Consider the following 21,376-nt stretch of genomic DNA (forward strand, 5'->3'; position numbering starts at 1 on the left):
CATGGAGTGGTGGAGTGGGCCAGCCGGGGGCATGGACGACCCATGGACGACCCACTTCAACCACCACCCTCCCACCCCCCCATCCCATCCCAACTCCTCATTCAATCACCAGGTCTGGGCCTGTCATACTCCCATCCATCCCCCACCACCACCACCCCTCTCTTGGATCTTTTCATTAGCTGCCCCTGATGGACAGATGCTGGGACTGTGTAGGATTTAAATCTTGGAGTGCTCATTGAGGTTGTTTTTCTTTTTTTGAAGGATGACAGTGGTTAAAAAAATGAAGGGCCCCTTTTTTCATGTGCTCTCTCCAGCGTGCTCGATCTCTACCCCTGTCCCCCACCCTCCCTAACCCTCTTCATCCCCTCCCCTGGCCACTACACTTCAACCGTTCCTCTTCACCGTTCCCCTGTGTCAAAGCAACAATCCCGCGCAGACTGCACTTGGGCCGGGTGCCAACGTGGAGGAGTGAGGGGGACATGATAACAACCAAAAGGGAATTGCTGGAATTGAAACAGTCCTTCTGTAAATAACTTCTGGTATTTTGTGGTATGTTTGGGAACCGGGACTAGTGATCAAGTGCAACCTTCAAAGTTAAAGCGAGCGAAAAAATGACGGCATTACACCCAAGAAGTACTTCAAAACCTGAAGAGAAAATAGTTGCTTTCCTCAGACAAAGGTTTACCGGGAACATTCAACCTCGGGTGTAATGCCGCTCTACGGTGACAATGACAGACAGTCAGAAAGAGTTCGGGACCACATCCTGGCCCGATCTGACACCGATGTCAGTCATTGTCATCGAAGAGCAGTTGAGCATGGGTTGGAAGGTGAAAGTGGTCAGGTCTTATATAAAGTATCCCACCACTGTCGCCCCTCCCCCTGCACATCCAGAGGAAAAAACTGTTGAATGCTTTGCTTGCACTTTATTTCCCAGCCCCTCCCCCTGCACATCCAGAGGAAAAAACTGTTGAATGCTTTGCTTGCACTTTATTTCCCAGCCCCTCCCCCTGCACATCCAGAGGAAAAAACTGTTGAATGCTTTGCTTGCACTTTATTTCCCAGCCCCTCCCCCTGCACATCCAGAGGAAAAAACTGTTGAATGCTTTGCTTGCACTTTATTTCCCAGCCCCTCCCCCTGCACATCCAGAGGAACAAAACTGTTGAATGCTTTGCATGCACTTTATTTCCCAGCCCCTCCCCCTGCACATCCAGAGGAAAAAACTGTTGAATGCTTTGCTTGCACTTTATTTCCCAGCCCCTCCCCCTGCACATCCAGAGGAAAAAACTGCTGAATGCTTTGCTTGCACTTTATTTCCCAGCCCCTCCCCCTGCACATCCAGAGGAAAAAACTGTTGAATGCTTTGCTTGCACTTAATTTCCCAGCCCCTTCCCCGAGTGCCACTGGACAGAGCCAGTCAGGCATCCTAATCCCTCTTCCCTGTCCCTCTCACGCTTGCTCAAGCCTCTCTGACCCCCCCCCCCCCCCCCTCCACACACACTCCCAAACCCCCCACTTATCCTTCTCTCTCCTTAGGCCCTCCACATTGCCACCAGGACCAGCTCAAACCCAAACTCTTCAGAAATGATTTCGGAGGAGGGGTGGCGGGTGTTGGGGGAAAAAAGTGAGATTTGGGTTTGTTAAAGGTCATGCGGACTTTGTTCCGTCTGAGAGTTTATCTGGGCTACAGCTGCGCAGGACAATGGGGCGCTCGCCGTGCGACAGAAACCCAAGCTGTGCCGGCTAAATTACTTCACTGATAAGGCGGAATTAGAAGCGCCGGGACCCCAGAGCCCAGGAGAAGATCAGGAGACAAGGGGGGGGGAGAGACTGGCCAAGGAAAGGAGCGGGAGGAAAGAGAGGGAGGGAAGGGAGAGTGGGAATCAATAAAAAACGTTCCTAAAAGTGCATATGCTCTCAGTGTCTTAAAGACAACATTCCACAGTCGCCATGTTGGAATAGATCAGCCACTCAGAAATATTTTAACAAATGACATGTTGAGCATCAATGTTGAACATACTTAAAGAATGATATTATAGAAAATCATATCTACGGTATCAGAAAGTTATAAAGAGATCTTTTTGAAACCTTGAAGACTTTTAGTCGAGAGGGGCAGGTGTGTGTGTGTTTGTGTGCTGAAGACTCAATAGGCCCTGTGGTGATCCATCATATTAGTGTGTGTGTGTGGGAGGAGGGGGCAGGAGTGCAGAGAGGTGGCGAGAGAGGTGGCGAGAGAGAGAGAGAGAGAGAGAGAGAGAGAGAGAGAGAGAGAGGGGCCACTGGGATGGTGAGGGCCCTGTCTCTAGCCCCCTACACCACAGGGAAGGAGTGAGTGGACTGGAGAGCAGCTGACTCTGCAATGCTGGAGCACTTAAAGGTTGAGCTAAGTGTGTGTGTGTGCGGACTTGTTTGTCTAGTCCTCTGTGTGTTCGTGCGTGCGTATGTGCATACATATGTGTATTCGTATGTGTGTGTGTGTGTTCATGTGTGTGTGTAGGACCCAAGTTAGAAGGGGAGTGTCTCTAGCCTCTGCATTAAGCTGGAGAGAGAAAGGGCAGCCTAGCTGTGATCCTGGCTCTCTCTCCCCGCTGCATTGTTGCCTCCCGCCAGAAGAGGGTAGATTCACTTATTTGAATTGTATTCTATTTTACATTTACATCATTTGTTCTAGTATTTCACCATGAAAATATGTGGAAATGTTCTATAAATACCGTTTGATTGAGATCCAAACGATCAATCAAGGATATGAGTGAAGACATTCCTCTGGTGCACATTTATCAGAATGACCAAAACGTGAAGTAAATGTAGTAGTCATTGAGAGATGAGCAAACCCCCAAAAGAGTCATTTGTAAATCCCAAAGTGGATATGAGGTAGGTGAGTTGAGCTGGGTTGGGACGTAGTGAATCGCTAAAGTGCTTGGTCATATCAGCTGGCACAGGCACACGGTCACATTGGGGCAGGTCAAGCTCATGCAGCTCAAACAGGATCTCTCTTTATCGCGTCGAATGGTACGGAGTGGAACGGTGCACCACACACACTAGGCCGGCGGTTTCAGACGTCAGCGCACTTCCTCTAATGAAGAAGACGAAGTGCAGGATCATGAGACAGGCTATGGAAGGACATGGTGATTGAGTGGCTGGGCTGTCCAGTGTTGTGGAGACAAAAGAGAGAAAACAAACAGTTTCACAGCCTCCTCCTCCTGACTGTCTGACTGAGCTCACCCTTTCCAACCATTCCAAGTTGAACCCCTAAAAGTCAAATAAGATGATCATACCATTGATCATTAAGCTACTTGATTTGGAATTTTAGGACATCTGTAGGTATAAAAATAAAAAAAATTGAAAATGATTTGATAAAATATTGAATTAGTTGCATTGAATAACATTCATGAATGTCAAAAGAGACAGTCAAAATATAAATCATAAGGAATAAGGTTTTGAAGCGTCCTATACAGTGGGGCAAAACAGTATTTAGTCAGCCACCAATTGTGCAAGTTCTCCCACTTAAAAAGATGAGAGAGGCCTGTAATTTTCATCATAGGTACACTTCAACTATGACAGACAAAATGAGAAAAACAAAATCCAGAAAATCTCATTGTAGGATTTTTTATGAATTTATTTGCAAATTATGGTGGAAAATAAGTATTTGGTCAATAACTAAAGTTTCTCAATACTTTGTTATATACCCTTTGTTTGCAATGGACAGAGGTCAAACGTGTTCTGTAAGTCTTCACAAGGTTTTCACACACTGTTGCTGGTATTTTGGCCCATTCCTCCATGCAGATCTCCTCTAGAGCAGTGATGTTTTGGGGCTGTTGCTGGGCAACACAGACTTTCAACTCCCGCCAAAGATTTTCTATGGGGTTGAGATCTGGAGACTGGCTAGGCCACTCCAGGACCTTGAAGTGCTTCTTACGAAGCCACTCCTTCGTTGCCCGGGCGGTGTGTTTGGGATCATTGTCATGCTGAAAGACCCAGCCACATTTCATCTTCAATGCCCTGGCTGATGGAAGGAAGGAGGTTTTCACTCAAAATCTCACGATACATGGCCCCATTCATTCTTTCCTTTACACGGATCAGTCGTCCCGGTCCCTTTGCAGACAAACAGCCCCAAAGCATGATGTTTCCACCCCCATGCTTCACAGTAGGTATGGTGTTCTTTGGATGCAACTCAGCATTCTTTGTCCTCCAAACACGAGTTGAGTTTTTACCAAAAAGTTATATTTTGGTTTCATCTGATCTTATGACATTCTCCCAATCTTCTTCTGGATCATCCAAATGCTCTCTAGCAAACTTCAGACGGGCCTGGACATGTACTGGCTTAAGCAGGGGGACACGTCTGGCACTGCAGGATTTGAGTCCCTGGCGGCGTAGTGTGTTACTGATGGTAGGCTTTGTTACTTTGGTCCCAGCTCTCTGCAGGTCATTCACTAGGTCCCCCCGTGTGGTTCTGGGATTTTTGCTCACCGTTCTTGTGATCAATTTGACCCCACGGGGTGAGATCTTGCATGGAGCCCCAGATCGAGGGAGATTATCAGTGGTCTTGTACGTCTTCCATTTCCTAATAATTGCTCCCACAGTTGATTTCTTCAAACCAAGCCGCTTACCTATTGCAGATTCAGTCTTCCCAGCCTGGTGCAGGTCTACAATTTTGTTTCTGGTGTCCTTTGACAGCTCTTTGGTCTTGGCCATAGTGGAGTTTGGAGTGTGACTGTTTGAGGTTGTGGACAGGTGTCTTTTATACTGATAACAAGTTCAAACAGGTGTCATTAATACAGGTAACGAGTGGAGAACAGAGGAGCCTCTTAAAGAAGAAGTTACAGGTCTGTGAGAGCCAGAAATCTTGCTTGTTTTGTAGGTGACCAAATACTTATTTTCCACCATAATTTGCAAATAAATTCATTAAAAATCCTACAATGTGATTTTCTGGATTTTGTTTTCTCATTTTGTCTGTCATTGTTGAAGTGTACCTATGATGAAAATAGGTCATCTTTTTAAGTGGGAGAACTTGCACAAATGGTGGCTGACTACTTTTTTGCCCCACTGTATATTTACACACTGCAGTCACAAAAACTATCAAGTGGTATGATGAAACTGGCTCTCGTGAGGACCACTACAGGAACGGAAGACCAGAGTTACCTCTGCTGTGGTATGAGGAAACTGGCTCTCGTGAGGACCACTACAGGAACGGAAGACCAGAGTTACCTCTGCTGTGGTATGAGGAAACTGGCTCTCGTGAGGACCACTACAGGAACGGAAGACCAGAGTTACCTCTGCTGCCGAGGATAAGTTCATTAGAGTTACGAGCCTCGGAAATTGCAGCCCAAATAAATGATTCACAAAGTTCAAGTAATAGACACATCTCTACATCAACTGTTCAGAGAAGACTCCATGGGCCAAGAAACACAGGCAATGGACATTAGACTGGTGAAAATCTGTCCTTTGGTCTGGAATCCAAATTGGAGATTTTTGGTTCCAACCTCTGTGTCTTTGCGTGGTGTGGGTGAACGGATGATCTCCGCATGTGTATTTCCCACCGTAAAGCATGGAGGAGGAGGTGTTATGGTGTGGGGGGTGCTTTGCTGGTGACACTGTAATTGATTTAGAATTCAAGGCACACTTAACCAGCATGGCTACCACAGCATTCTGCAGCGATATGCCATCCCATCTGGTTTGGGCTTAGTGGGACTATCATTTGATTTTCAACAGGACAAGGCTGTGTAAGGGCTATTTTACCAAGAAGGAGAGTGATGGAGTGCTGCATCAGATGACCTGGCCTCCACAATCACCCGACCTCAACCAAATTGAGATGGTTTGGGATAAGTCGGACCGCAGAGTGAAGGAAAAGCAGCCAACAAGTGCTCAGCATTTGTGGGAACTCCTTCAAGACTGTTGCAAAAGCATTCCAGGTGAAGCTGGTTGAGAGAATGCCAAGCGTGTGTAAAGCTGTCAGAGGCAACTTTGAAGAACACTTTGTTGGTTACTACATGATTCCATATGTGTTATTTCATAGTTTTGATGTCTACACTATTATTCTACAATGTAGAAAATAGTCAAAATAAAGAAAAACCCTTGAATGAGTAGGTGTGTCCACACTTTTGACTGGTACTGTACATATTGATGTATTCCTTAAAGCAAAACAAGGAATACCATAGATGGAAATTCATGTGAAATATGTGCTGTGGAGGAGGTGTGACAGATTTACAGATATGGGTTGGACAGGGGAGACAAGAGGGCAAGGCCTGGGATGATTCATGGACAAAAAGCTACTACTCCTGACTTAGAGGAGTCATCTGAGAGAGAGAGAGACAGAGAGAGAGAGAGAGAGAGAGAGACAGAGAGACAGAGAGACAGAGAGACAGAGAGACAGAGAGACAGAGAGACAGAGAGACAGAGAGACAGAGAGACAGAGAGACAGAGAGAGAGAGAGACAGAGAGACAGAGAGACAGAGAGACAGAGAGACAGAGAGACAGAGAGACAGAGACAGAGAGAGACAGAGAGAGACAGAGACAGAGACAGAGACAGAGATTTTTGAAACAATTGTAAATCGACTTTGGGTCCATAAAGAGCGCTATATAAAACCTATGTATTATTATAATAGGGAGGATGAGAGATGCAGAAAAATAAATAGACTGTATGGGCAACTCAACCCCCTCAATGACAGTGTAGGAGGATTTGACCAAAAATCACTCGACCGACTCCACACCCTTTCCAAAGTCAAGACCAATTTGACATTTCAACAATTCAACACGTTTTTTCAAATGGCATGTCGTCATTATGCTTCACTCCTCGGTCCGTGCTGTTATTCCAAATAGTCAACTTGAGGAAAGAATAACAATCAGTGGTTTGTCTGTTTGCCAGTGTGTGCGAGTGTGTGTTCGTGGGTATGTTTGCGTGCAAGCTCTCTTTAAAGTGCGTGTGTGAACACCTGGAGAGTGGTTGTTTTAATTAAAACAACGTCCAAGATCTCCAATGTGGTAGAACAATACATTCTCACCTCTGTCGTCTAAATCTGCCGTTATTACGGTGTTGACAGCGTTGTGATCGGAAATAGTAATCACAACAGCCGCGGGGACCCGATTAATAGGCCAGCGTCGCCATTCTCTTTCTTGGAAATGTTTAGGAAATACTTCAAGCCCATAAAAGCGGGTTGTGTGGGGATTGAAAGTTAAACTCTTTCTTTAATTTGGAGGTGGGGTGGAGGGGGAGCGGGGGGAGTATCGGCAGGGGGGCTAGGGGAACAACAGAGGGTTTGTCCATGGGGCTCTGACATGTCTGTCTCTGTACAGGTGGTGGTGGAGCTGGTTAGTGAGCTCTCTCTGCTGTGTGTGGCACTTTAAGCTGGGTAAGCCCTCACCGTATGGGCTGGCTGTGGGGCCGTGCCAAACCCTGCTCTGACCCTTCTCTGACACCTCCTCTTCCACTAACTCAGTCATGCACGTACACGCTCGCTCTCTCTCACACATGCACACTCTCCCTCACACAAGCACGCACAAACATACACATTTTTTTTTTCTTTCTCACACGGCAAAACATGGTGGGAAAGCAACAAAAAAGCAAGCAGCCGAGAAGAAAATGAAAGCAGCTTCATGGCTAATTCATGAAATGGAGAGGGGGGGGGGGTGAACGCTATCATGCAGGACCAAGTCCCATTTCCAAGTGTAAGCATCAATCTAATTAACAACATAAACAGCCTTTGACAAATGTCATCATTTTCTGGCCCGGCCACAGAGCAATATCATTGTCTGCCGTGGCCCGGGGCTAACGCGGCAATGATGTGGCTATTCATCAGGACAGCCATGAATGATGGGTTTTCACTGGGATACAGAGGAGGGAGGAGGTAGGGGAGGGTGGGAGGAATTGGTCAGGAGTTACCTGCTTTTGGCCACCGAGGACAGGGGAGCGAGGAGGGGTATTAAATTAATGTTTAGGAACACATAATCGCCTGAGCATTAGTTAAAGCAAGTCTGTGCGAGCTACGCGCCACGCGGCGGCTAACAGAAGGGAAACGACATAAAGGATGACATTGTTGAAGAGTGAGTGAGTTAAGAGACTGGAGGGGCTGGAGTTTGAGGCTAGACAAGAGACTCTATTGAGAGACAAAGTGGCTCAGAGTCGACGGGAGCAGTGAAACCAATGGCCAAATAATAACATCAACAATTTGGAGGGACAATATTTATTGAGCCGCTCGACCGCTCTATCAAAAATGGATGACTTTCTCTCCAGTTCACTTCCTCCTGAGATACTCTTTCATTTCATCTGGGGGTCTTGAGATTAATTAACAGACGCTGGTAGCGAGTTATGAACAAATGATAAGGCATCAGCGTTCTAATCAAACCTGACATTTAATTTGCTGCTTGCTTCCTCGTTATCAATTACCATGTTCAGAGGGATAATTGACATCGGTTCGAGGGGACGAGAGACGCAAAGAAAATGTAAAAAAAAAAAAATGGTGTGTCTTTCTTTAACAGCTCCTAAAAAGCTGCTGCGATGTTTCTAAGGCAACAGGGCCCATATGTTTAATATTAGATGTAATCTGTTCCACTGGAGTGCTCCGAAGGCTGGGAAAATTGGATTAAATTGGCTAATGGCATGTTTAAAACCTACATAAAATGAACGTGAATGGAAGATAATACAACCTCAGGACTGAAACTGTGGTGTTATGCTTGCTCTGTTATTTCGTATATATTTTGTTCATGTTTAAACTTGGGTTTATCAGGTATAACCGTGATACAGAAAACCACACAGTGTTGGTCAATAGGGTTGTTAAATACCACAAGACTGATATTCATTACATGGCATTTTACTGTGGGAAAGGAAACACAGATGCCAACATTACTCCTTACAATTTGGCAATAATATTATGTACCATCTTAAAAAAAACAACCTGGAGATGAATGTACATAAACAAATATTTAGGTAATATTAATGTCAAGAATAATGACTAATTATTAACTATTCTAATAATGAAGTCCTCATTAGTATCATTGTTAATTACAATATTAATTGTTATTAATATAATATAATCTCTCTATAATCATTATATATTTATTCTGTTACATTATATATAATAATTTAATATAATGAATGCAATATAATTTGACAGTGGTAAACAATTATCCTTTCCTATGCTTTTATAAATAAACCCAAAATACTGCTGCTCTTTTGACCTCGGAGTCGTGCTCTAATTTGATTAGTAAAATACTATGCTCTAATGATCCATTAACCTGGAGAGATCATCTCCCATGGCTTCATATTCCCCACGAGGTCTACCAGTCTTGGGTTCACATACTATTCAAACATTTTCAAGTACTTTTAGCATTTGCTCTAGTCTGAGTGCTAGATGTGCGGGGTTTGCACTCTTGTGACTATTCTATTGTTTCTATTTCACCAGGCTACAGTAGCGTAGCCAGAAATTCGTTGGTGGGTGGGCCTGCAGAAATTTTGGTGGCCCAAAAAAAGTAATAATGTATAGCTAGTTTCATGCTATTCTACACATTTCGCCACAAGGCTGAGATAAAATAGTGCCGTTTTAAAGATAATTTCCTGCAATTCTATACATTTTGCTATGGGGTAGAGAGGAAATTTGGTGAGGGGTTGGGCCCACCCGCCCGCCCATGTCCACCCGTCCGCCCATGCCCACCCAGGCCCACACGGCTGCCAGGCTAGCTCAATCACGCCAGGATAACATATGTGAAATGGTTTCAAGTAGTGCTTGCACCCATGTCTCGGGGTCAACATGGTCTACAGAAGAGGTGAAAGTCCACTGGGCGACAGTCTATGTTCTCTGGATCAACACATGGTATTTAATTTTTTACCCCTATTTTCTCCCCAATTTCAATCTTGTCTCATCACCGCAACTCCCCAATGGGCTCCGGAAGGTAAGGTCGAGTCATGCGTCTTCTGAAACATGACCCACCAAACCTCGCTTCTTAACACCTGCCCACTTAACCCAGAAGCCACCCGCACCAATATGTCAGAGGAAACACCGTTCAACTGACGACCGGGGTCAGCCTGCAGATACCCGGCACGCCACAAGGAGTCGCTAAAGTGCGATGAGCCAAGTAAAGCCCCCCCTCCGGCCAAACCCTCCCCTAACCCCGACGATGCTGCAATTGTGCTCCGCTCTATGGGACTCCCGGTCATGATACAGCCTGGGATCGAACCCAGGTCTGTAGTGACGCATCTAGCACTGCGATGCAGTGCCTTAGACCGCTGCGCCACTCAGGAGACCCTTCAATATATGGTCTTGACTGATAAGAAACAGTGTATTCTTGGTGCAACATGCTAAAATCGTCTGAACAGGCATCATTTTGATCAATTTGCAGATAAACGCAAACCACAATGTGGGCTTACTCAGAAACCATTCCCCTCACAGATGAAGGTGCTATCGTTATGGCGATAAGTTGTACATTCTGTTAGTCAGCACCTTAACTTGAAAGGTGTACATCTGACATACAGACATTGGATATTGATTCAAAACCACATCTTCCCACAAAATAGAACAAATATTCGAAGTGAAAACGCATAGCGAGGCCGGTTCCCGCGTATCTGCAGTCGTTTGAATGGGGGGCCACTAGCTAAATCCCTCTCTCTGTCAACTACTCGCCATTCCTTTCGGTTCGTCTATTCGGTGTCCCCTAAAGTCCTTGGTGGTTTCTGCCCTATCAGCTAGGTAACATTAGTCTTGTGGCCCGGCTCGAGATAAAAAGCACAAAAAAACACCTCGTCGGCAAACAGACCAAACATGTTGCAAACTGCGCCTTGATCACCCCTAGAGCGCTATCTTGACACATGCTGGGTATACAGGGCTCAGCAATTCCTCCAACACAAAAGGCGAGCAAACAGTGCTGGAGGTGAGCGGTAGGGTCAGGACAGATAAGTGTCAGGGCGGGGCCCAAAGTCTTCGCCCGGGTTCCAAGAGGACATTAGCTAGCGTTTTAGCTAGCAAACAAAAGGGCCAACCAAGCGCTGGCGTGAAAAGGAAGCTGTCATCCCAGGGATCAGGGCACAAAAGAATGCAGGCGGAGAAATATGAGCAACGTCCATGGAGCGCTGGGTGTCTGTCACGTAGTCCCGCCGGCTGCCCAAGAGCACCCATCTAACGCCTTGGCGTATCGCTAAGTCAACAGTAAGGTAAATACGAGAGAGAGAAAAGAACGACAGGCACTTTTTTTTTCTTCCTTTTCTTCACTCTCATCGGATGAATGATGCTGATATGGAAAAACACTCAAACGCTATAAGCACAAACAAAGAAAAAGTCCTAATCTGCCCGGCAACAAAGTCATCCCAAGGTCCTTGAGGGTTCGAGACCCTTTGAAGCTGGGAGGAGGTATGGCCGACGGGTGTCATACACCCGGGTAATGGGACTTGTTAGTGTGTGTGTGTGTGTGTGTGTACCACATCAATCTGTGAAAGGCATGACACATGCCCCGTCAAAAAGGGTTGCCATTTCAACAAGTCTGTGCTGATAACTCTTTTTTTTTTAACAAGTTGAAACACTCAAGATGTTTAACAGTGCAGGCCCGCATGGCAGGTCACATTAAAAGACTCGACGTTAGTCCCTAGACGATAAAAAAAAAAGAGTCAAAGAACGGTATCACATTCACCACAGGACCATTTCAAACACAAATAGTCACTTACACACAGCAAACCTATGCGATTCACTCGACCAACACCAGCCAGATCAATCACCAGGAGGTCATTACGCCCTACAAAGACTCTCTTAATTGTGCAGAGCTATATCCGACAATGTGAAGACACGGCAAGGAGCTTTCCTTTCCGTCTTCACATGGAGAGAGATTTTATCAGCGACCACTGAATCATTTGTTGACTCGGCACAAGTGCCTTCTTTGAGATAGCAAACACTTGAGATGCAGGACAAAGAGAAAGGGCGAGATGACAAAAGTAAAAGGTGTCGGAGTGACAAAGGCCCTGTCACGGAGTTGACACGCCCTGCAACGGGGTTAGGAGAAGGGTGAGTAAACACCATTAATATAGCTTTGGAAAGGGATCTGCGCTTGTTTGATTTGGGCTTTGCTGCGTTCCCTCGGCAGCCCGAGACAAAACGGAAGATATTTGATTGAGTTATTTGACAGTTTGGATAAGTTTGGATCACGGATCACTAGAGAGACGGGTCTTTGTTCCACCGCTGGGACATCCTTCTGTTACTAACAGTGTGTGGATATGGGGCTTTACGTGTCATTAAACACACACACGCATATGTGAGAATGTATTGTTGTACCACTTTGGAGGATCTTGGACTCTGTTTTTTTATTTTTATTAAAATAACCACTCTCCAGGTGTCCACACACTCACACTCAAGCGTGCATGCACACACACAAACACACATTCATTAAAAAAAACTCTTCTTTTTTTAAACGCACACACTGACACATATTGTATCTATTCATGCAACACACACACACTTTTCACTTGTGCCCTCTCTCCCAGTGCCCTCTACCTCCCTCCCTTTCCCAGAGGGAGTGTGAGCTGACAGTGGGCTCCAGTGTGTGCTGCGAAGGGGGAGAAGAACAGGAGAGGAGCAGCAGTGTGAACCTCTATTGTACGCCCACCTGCTCCTGTCAATACCTGATCCGGGACCAAACTCTGCTACCACAATAGGCCGTGTCACTCTGAAGGATCCCTCCCAGTCCCATAGCAGAGAGGCCTTCCAGACAAGGGCCCGTGCGCACAGCTTGATTGAAAATCGGTTCTTTTGCGGAGCCCGGCCGTTATATTATGTTGTGATAAAGGGGAGCATAATAGCTTTTAAATGGATGACTCCGGGTGGCTCTGCCGTTGCAGTGGGGGGAGCGGAGGGACAGGCTGAATGGACGTTGCCCCGAGCTAAGCATCTCCTAGATTGAGCTGTCCGTCTCGGGGAAATGAGTCCGAGTTAACACCTCGGCATCGCCCAACGCCCCGGGACAGACAAGACTGGGCTTCCTTTTCTTCTCTTCTCTGTTCTGTTCTGTCCACCTGGATCACTCTCATTATCCAAGAACGGATGGTGGCGGTGGCCGTGCCGTGCTCCAGGGCTGATCACACACAGTCAAGAGACATACACGCACACTGAGAGACGCACACACATGCACGCCATTTCTAACACACACACTCTCACTAACGCTCGCACACCCACCTGAGCTTTTCACCCATAGAGCCCAATTCACACTGCCCATTAACTCTACCCAAGCCTAATTACACACAGACCTCATGCATTCACACATCCTCTTAACTCTACATACTACCCAGATATCATTACACACACCTGTCTGTGTCACAACTCTAACCAACACCCATTCAATAGGTGGATCCTGCACAGTATACGATCCTTTCAACTCCCATTCAATTCCCACAATGACGACTACTAGCGTTAAAACCCTACCCTGAGCATTCTGTAGATAGGATCACGTTTAGACAAAGGAGATCTGGGATCTAATCAAATATTATCTCTCATAACAAGCCCCCCCAACCTATTCAGTTGGGGCTAGAGGGGACAGACTGACAGACAGTGGGCCCCCCTCCATCAAGGCCCATTAACAGCACTGACCTCCCCCCTGCTTTCTTAGTGCCCCATCTCCCCGGTCTCTCTTCTCCCTTCCCTCTCTCTCGCCCTCTCTCTTCCTCTGTTCCTTCCCTCCCTCTCTCTGTAGGCCTGTCTATTTTTCTAAGACCAGAGGCGGTGTGGGGAGCGTTCCTGGCGGAGTTTCGTGATGGCTATCGATGGCTGGGCTGTTATGGCTATCTTTGATAAGGGACCTAAAAGAGAGAGAGAGAGAGAGAGAGAGAGAGAGAGAGAGAGAGACAGGATGTCTCTTCCAAACACAGGCGAGACGACGTCGAGGTGGGATTTCGACGGCGGGAGGAGAAATGTTTGGGGCCTGCTGTTGGTGGCGTGCCCAGCGCTGGAACAAACTGATAGGTTTTTTGAAACGGCAAAGAAAAAGGGCAGAGCGTGACCTTAGATTGACAGATAAAGCGAATGTAGCCCGAAGGAAAATCACACCACTCAGCAACAACAAAAATAATCTAATCCAAAACGGGCAAAATAATTGACACACTGTAAACTATGTATATTGAACGAGGTCCTGACTAGCTGAATTATTGGCAAGAACAGTATTGAAATAAAATACTAATATACAGACAATGACCTCTGTCTGGAGTCTGACTAAGTCATGGAGCTATCAGAACCTCTTCAGTTGGTCATTTTGCCAGGGAGCAGCAGGCCGACCCCTCAGAATCAATGTAAACAATGTTCAGCAGTCATTTTGGGCCTGTAACATGAGTGTTGTACAGGGTAAGGCAGGAGCAGCTTACACACAGAAAGAAAGAGAGAGAGAGAGACAGAGACAGACAGAGACAGACAGAGAGGGAGACAGACAGACAGAGAGGAGAGAGATAGAGGGAGAGAGAGAGAGAGAGAGAGAGAGAGAGAGACAGAAAGACAGAAAGAGTGCGAGTATAGCTTTCAGAGGGAGAGAGAGAGATAGAGGGGGAGAGAGAGAGAGAGAGAGAGAGAGAGAGAGAGATAGAGGGGGAGAGAGAAAGACAAAGAGTGAGAGTATAGCTTTCAGAGAGAGAGCGAGAGAGAGAGAAAGAAAAAAAGAGAGAGCGGGGGGCCTATGCGTGCCCCGTAGGTCTAGTCATAATATGAACTTTCCAGAGGAAAACGCTTTCCGTGGCTTTGTGCCATGTAGCGTGTGCCTCGCCTCTCTAATCGGCAAATGTTTCGTCTCGCGTACAGGACTAGAGGAGGAAAAAGAGAAGGAGAGAGCGAGAGCAACTGCATATGACGGTTGTCTCAGCCAGCCTACATAATGTAGGGTACACCCTGTCCGAAGTGGCTGCCTCCAAACTATACCCAACCTTTTTGTGACGTGATTAGCTCAGAGTGCGTAATTACATGTGAAGGAAATGCTGTAAAATATCCGACTATATATGTGATTGACCAAAACGCCAGAATCCGACCCGGGAAGATTCTGGTCTGATTAGCCTTGCGGTGGAGAGAGACAGAGAGAGGGGGAGAGAGAGAGAGAGAGAGAGAGAGAGAGAGAGAGGGAGGGAGAGAGAGGAAGGAGGAGAGAGAGAGAGAGAGAGAGAGAGACGGAGAGAGAAAATCATTCACTCCATGAGCTTACTGAAGCAACTTCAATATCCTCTAATGTCATGTTGAAATGAAAATGAATAGTTCAATACAGGCTGGCTGCACGCCTCTTCCATTTCCACATCGTGTGGCGTGACCAAACGGGCGCGCTCCGTTGGACGGATAGGGGGAGGCTGCACCGAAAAGCTGATACCTCCAGTAATCAGTTGGATTTTCCAACGTTGGCGACCAACTCATTTTAAAGAGGGCGACGGTGGTCCAATGGTAGTAGGAGATGCAAATGGAAGGAGTATCTTCGTTTGGCGGCTAGACGGTCTCACTGGGCTAAAAGAGCTGAGGACCAAGAGTCTCAAGCACCGTTCACTTACCTCTCTCAAGGTCGCATAACAGAAAAGGACCCTTAATTCTTCAACCCGTTTCTTTCATTCAGGCTCAGTCAGAATATTTACCACTCTCTGTAGGTACTTAAATAAGCCACAAACTGAGCCAAGACGTCTAAAGAACGTAGACAGAACGTCAAAACCACGACCTACCTCCCATCCGAAGGAGCCGTCTTTGACCGTGGCACTCTGCAGTGCGCTGTGAGGTCCGAAGCACTCTCCCATCCCGATCCGGGTTTTGGCCCATATCCCCAGGCCCACTCCGGGGACCGAGGACTCGCGCAGCTCCAGGTCACTGGGGATGGGAATGTCATCGGGAATGTAGACAGGCACCTCATAGGGCGAGCCTTCCTTGGGTGTGAAGGGGTCCTCGTTGTGGTGATGGTGGCGCCCATGGTGGCCGTGGTGATGGTGGTTGTTGGGGTGCGGTGACGAGGGTCCTACAGGGATGGGGGACATGATGCTGTCCTCTGTCTCCTCCTCGCCACTCTCGGCCCCTCCCGCCAGGAGGTGGGGCTCTGTCTCGTACATGCTGTCCACTGTTTCGCTGTCATCTGAGAGAGGTGAAGAGAACGAGAGTTAGTTCTGTAGCTTATATTCAACCTTTCTTTAACCACGCAAGTCAATTGTGAATCACAGAGAAAGAGTGAGAAAGAGAGAGAAATTGCTACAAAGTACATATTACAAGCCTTCAGAGAGTGAGAGAAATATGCTTGACCTATTCTCTCCAACTCACTCCATGTTGTAAGACACAGTCTCAACAACAGGGCTTATGTACCAATATCACCAAAAGGCCAACTGTATTTTGTAGACAGGAACTTTATAGACAGAATCACCAATAGAACGTAACCATCTAGGCCCATTCTACTAACTGACTCACTCAACCCAAACAAGCAAAAGACGGAAAAGCTTAAAAGCCTTCAGCCCCAGTTAGGGCTGCCTGCCCACAGTATTCCTAGTGAGGACATTCCCCACCGTCAGAGGAAGCCCTGATGGGACATGATGTTCCATTCAGTCACAACCACCGCCATTTCCTACAGGGTCATCTTACAGATAATGGGGGGAGAAATGGCCCAGGTGTTGCCAGTCACTCGCCAGTTTAGATTAGTCACCTATGTTTGTCACTGTTCTGTGGCTGACAGCATAATTGCGGCGTTTGGGATTCCACCGTCCAGAGTCAGTGACGAGCACAAAGCATTAGAGGGGCACAAGTCTAGCTAGACGCCACAAACCTCTCCACCGCAGAGTCACGGGCAGATCACTTGGAGATATACAGACACACACTTTGGAGCAGGAGTTGGAAAGATACGCCACTGAGTAAATGAAAATGATCAAAACAATTCAACGACGAAACACCTACAGTTATAGGTAGCAGATATCTTTCTGGTGCAAGTGTCATGCCGTAACAAAAAGTGGAAAATCTCAGAATTAAAACGCACGTCAATACCCAGGGGCAGCACTCAAATGTAACAAACCCGTTGATTTTGTTGATACCAAACTCACAACACTTTATTGGTTGCCTGGACGACGGACGGAGCAGGCAGGCTCTAGCGTGGCAGCGTGGAGAGGAGTGAACAAGTCCTGGTGTCTTTTGCTAGAAGCACTAACTGCAGTTTGCTGTCCAAACACAGGCCGGGGAAATCAGTCTGAACTAGGCTCTGCAATTACTGCAGGAGTGTTTCCAATCAGCCGGCTCCCTCCTCCTCACGACCGGCCCTGCCAACAACATAACACCGCTTCAGGACTAACGGAGGCTGGCCTGGCGCTCGCATCCACGGCCGTTGAACTCTTAAACCAAGTTGAAAACATAAAGACGGGAGTTTTAGCCAGTTGAACTCGCTTACTTCTACTTATTGTTTTATTTATTTGTTTGCTTGTCAGGGACCGTGTACAACATGCTATTGCACCAGATTTAGCTAGATAGATCATTTCAATCTGTAGTTTCTGGGCAGAAAACAATCCACATCAATATTTTATCATAATGACACAACATAACACATTAAATACCAAAATATAAAAAAAGGTCAAATATACGATCGACAATATAAAGACAATATTACATTGGAGTTTAAATGTCCCTTGGTCCTACAGTATCTAACATCTTAAGAGTCACTGTTGAGTGAGGATACTCGACAAACTAGTATGATCCAGTTTAGAGCCTAATGGCCTAATCAACTCAACGGTTGCACACGTTTCAGATCGCAAGCATTTCTCTCCACCTGAGATAACATCTGCAAATATGTGTACGCGACCAATAATCTTTGATTTAACGTGACTTTGAAACATCAAGAGCTGTTCATGATGACCATTACCGCATTTACCGTATGAACAGAAAGTCTCCGAAGTTAGACATTGGAATGAGGAATTTGAGGAGAATTGAATATCGTATAATTGACAGCAAGGAGTATCTGAAATCAATTATCTGCTTTCGCTCCAATAAACGCTTGGGTTTTGGCTCGTAAAATTGAGAGAAAAAAATAATTGCTGAATGAACGGATATGTAAGTCTAGAATGTAAACGTGAACTATGAAAGCACTGTGACAGGCTCCCAGCGACTGGCGAGAGAGAGTCCTGACAGATCTGGGAAACTTGTCATATAAAATCTGGGCAGTAAAACGAAGGCATTTATGACCAATTTTGCGTCATCCAGTGGATTTTTCTTCTTTTCTTTTTTTTCTGGGGAAAATAAACGTTTTACCCATTTTCTTTAATGATCAGGGTTTCATAGGGGCCCAGACCAGGCGGGCAATTAAGCGAAGGGAAACATGTACGCCAGCAGTAGCTTCCACTTTTCACAGATCAATTAAACTTTTATAACCGCGGCCTATCTGGTGCTGTTTTCAAGAATCAAAAGTGTTTTTGAACCACTAAAAAAAAAAAAATCTCTCTCCTTTTTGCTGGCACCCGACCCATCTAGCGCAATTTGAACAACCGAAGAGAGGGTTGGAAAATCTATTAAATACTGTTAGACTTTAAGAGCCTCGAAGCAGAAACACACAGATCACTACCTCGAAATTGAGCAGCGAGAAGGGTGGTGGGGGGGGGGGGGGTAACGTCCCTAATTTTAATGAACAAAACATTATTTGTGTAAGACAGAAACCACTGGAGCGGAGCGCCAAGCGAAAACACAATGTGATTTAAAGGAGACTTGTGGCCAGAAGTTAAGATCCTCCGAGCTCAGTTCCCTTATTCATAAAAATTCACCTAGGAAAAAAAAAGGGAAAGTTAAAATTAATCACCACAGAAGAAAAAAAAATCCTCTTCCCTCCTTTTTTCCCTGTGACATTCTAGTCGATGGCTTGGCCATGTTCGACCATGAAATTCACTACAAATAAAGAGAAAAGAAAAGGAGAGGGGGAGAAAAGTAAGCAGGAACATAATGAAAGGGGCCAGGAAGAGGAGGAGGAAAGTTAAAAAGTGACGTGAGACGGCTGAGCCAAGACGTTTTTACTTGCGTGCTTGGCTTTGGTCTCTGAAGAGGAGTGAGATGTTAGCACTGTCTCCCGGAGGGCTGCTTAAAAAACCTCCGCCAGATAGTGCCTTCCTTTCTCCCTCCACCATGTTGTTCTTTCTCTCCCCGTCTCTCTTTTCACGGGGAACTATTTATCCTGATTACATCAGGGGTCAATCATTAATTCGCACCTTGGGGGTCCTGGCATTGGCTGGGCCCACAATGGGCCGCTTGTTTGGTCCATGTTATTCCACTGGAAACTACCGTGCGTCCAGAGAACCTGGCGACATGAAGGCATCAGATTTATTTGATAAATTGTAAATGCACTCTTTTAAACACCCCTGTTATTGCTAGCCGTGCTGGAAAACAAAGAGACATTGGGTGTACACACACACGCACACACACACGGGGACTCTCCCCCCCCCCCCCCCCCCAGACGGGTCGTTCTCTCTACACACAAACCAGAACAAGGGGTCAGACTACATCTGAGCTTTAAGATGAGCTGACTTGTCCTAGGCCGTCATTGAAAATAAGAATTTGTAAGATCGAAGGTTACACTTCCTGCTTTGATGTCCTGGCATGGGTACACTTAAAATGGCTGCCGGTCCACCAATTATCCCATCATTGACTTGAATGGAGATGTCCTTTCTATTCATTTCTATTTCATTTAATTTCTATTCTCATTTCTATGGGCTACAGGTATCGTATATCAGGGAACGCCAAAGGAAAATATTAAAATGTTATCAAACAATGCAATTCTTAAAATAAAAACCTGACTAAGCAGTGATGACTGTTGCCAGGTGTTCAATGTTACCATGGTAACATTGACGAGTAAAGTGTGATCAAAAGGCCGTTAAAGCGAAAATCTGAAAATCACGGTGTACTACAACAGGCCAACTGTTCTAGGCTCTGTTTATTCAGCCACACTAAAGAGTTAGACGTGGAGAGATAGAGATCTGCAGCAATTTTCTGCAGTCTGCATCCACTCACGTAAACACATGTTCCTTGTGGCACACGGACTTGACTCGGTGATGCCATCTCGTTTTAGTGGAGCAGCTTTGGCACTGGCTGACTTAACTGTGTGGTAGAATGCACTCTTCTTTGTGTGCGTGCGTGCGTGCGTGTGTGCGTGCGTGCGTGCGTGCGTGTGTGTGTATGTGTGCGTGCTTGTGTGTAGCATGAAGACTAGTACGGTCAAATCAAGCCGTACTTTTGTGACATTCAGCTTCCTTTAAATCAAATATGCAGTGCGAAAAATCTCTGCAGCATGTGTACAATAGCATTCAAATCAAAGCGATTGTTTTGTTTCGTTTCACCCCGTTGGGAACACAATTGCATCACCTCAAATGCGTACAATGTTATTTGCAGCACGGTGCTGGTTCGATTGAATTCTGGATTGCTTCTGGATCAGCTCAGTTGGGCCTGAACTGCAATGAAGGGCCAAATGTATGGTTAACTCTACCCTCTCAAATTCAGTAAGAAAATCCTAAATACATAAATGTGCATTGGACTACAACTGTATGACTACGATAATAAAAAATGAGTGGAATTGGGTGGCTGTTGCTCAGTGATCGGGCCCTACCGGTCCAGTGCACACAGAGACTATATCATTGTCTCAGAGTAAGTCAATATTTCAATTCCGAGGTCCGTTCCTGATGAAAAGCAAGTATCAAGGGAAAACTGCACAAATATGCAATATTTCCCCCGCCCCAAATATGGGGAGAAAAAGTTTCTCTGGTGGTGGGGGTTTGGGTGGGGGTGTGGAACCATGACAGATATGAAAAATGACCAGGCGGCCCTGTTGCTTAACAAACGTATAAACATTTGATGTGTGTGTGTGTGGGGGGGGGGGCGCCTAATCTGGTGCTCGCCACCCCACCTCCCCAATAACCCACAGAATATCGCTCCACTTAGCAGAGTTATTGGTATCGTTAGGGCCACAAACGAGAAACTCTTACCTGTTCCTCTTTAATCAGGCCCTTTGATGATTGGTTCTGTCTTAACAAAGAGCCTTAAATCGGGCCAGATTTTTATGGGAGGAAAAAAGAGAGGCAGCAATAAAAAAAGAGGGCAGAGAAAGAGAGAGAGAGAGGGAGAGAGACAGACAAAGAGAGAGAGAGAGAGAGAGGGAGAAAGAGCGAGCGGGCAGAGAGAGAGAGAAAGAGAGGGAGAAAGAGCGAGCGGGCAGAGAGAGAGAGAGAGAGGGAGAAAGAGCGAGCGGGCAGAGAGAGAGAGAGGGAGAAAGAGAAACGGGAGAAGGAGAGAGAGAGGGTGGAGAAGGTGGGGGAGAAAGGGATGAAACTATGTGTGCGCTTTTCCATGGCGGTGGGTTTTTCATGATGACGTACGGTAGGACGGTAGTGAAAGAGAGAGAAAGGGTTGGTGGGAGGAGAGGAGGGGGGAGCTGCACAGGGGACGGTCAACTACAATACTGGCTAGC

General features: G+C 46.2%; 1 protein-coding gene across 16 annotated transcripts in view; it reads right to left on the reverse strand.

The window, feature by feature from the left end:
* Window positions 1-21,376, reverse strand: part of prdm16 (PR domain containing 16) — a 233,898-nt gene that overhangs the window by 143,348 nt on the left and 69,174 nt on the right. For all 16 annotated transcript variants that reach the window (XM_090184394.1, XM_090184391.1, XM_036988089.2 and 13 more), the window contains exon 2: window positions 15,639-16,039. In XM_090184394.1, coding sequence (XP_090040520.1) covers window positions 15,639-16,039 — 401 coding nt within the window. The remainder of the gene's footprint in view (window positions 1-15,638; window positions 16,040-21,376) is intronic.

The sequence above is a fragment of the Oncorhynchus mykiss genome, chromosome 9, assembly GCF_057628025.1.
Source record: "Oncorhynchus mykiss isolate SJ-2025 chromosome 9, ASM5762802v1, whole genome shotgun sequence".
In the NCBI taxonomy this organism is placed as follows: Eukaryota; Metazoa; Chordata; class Actinopteri; order Salmoniformes; family Salmonidae; genus Oncorhynchus; species Oncorhynchus mykiss.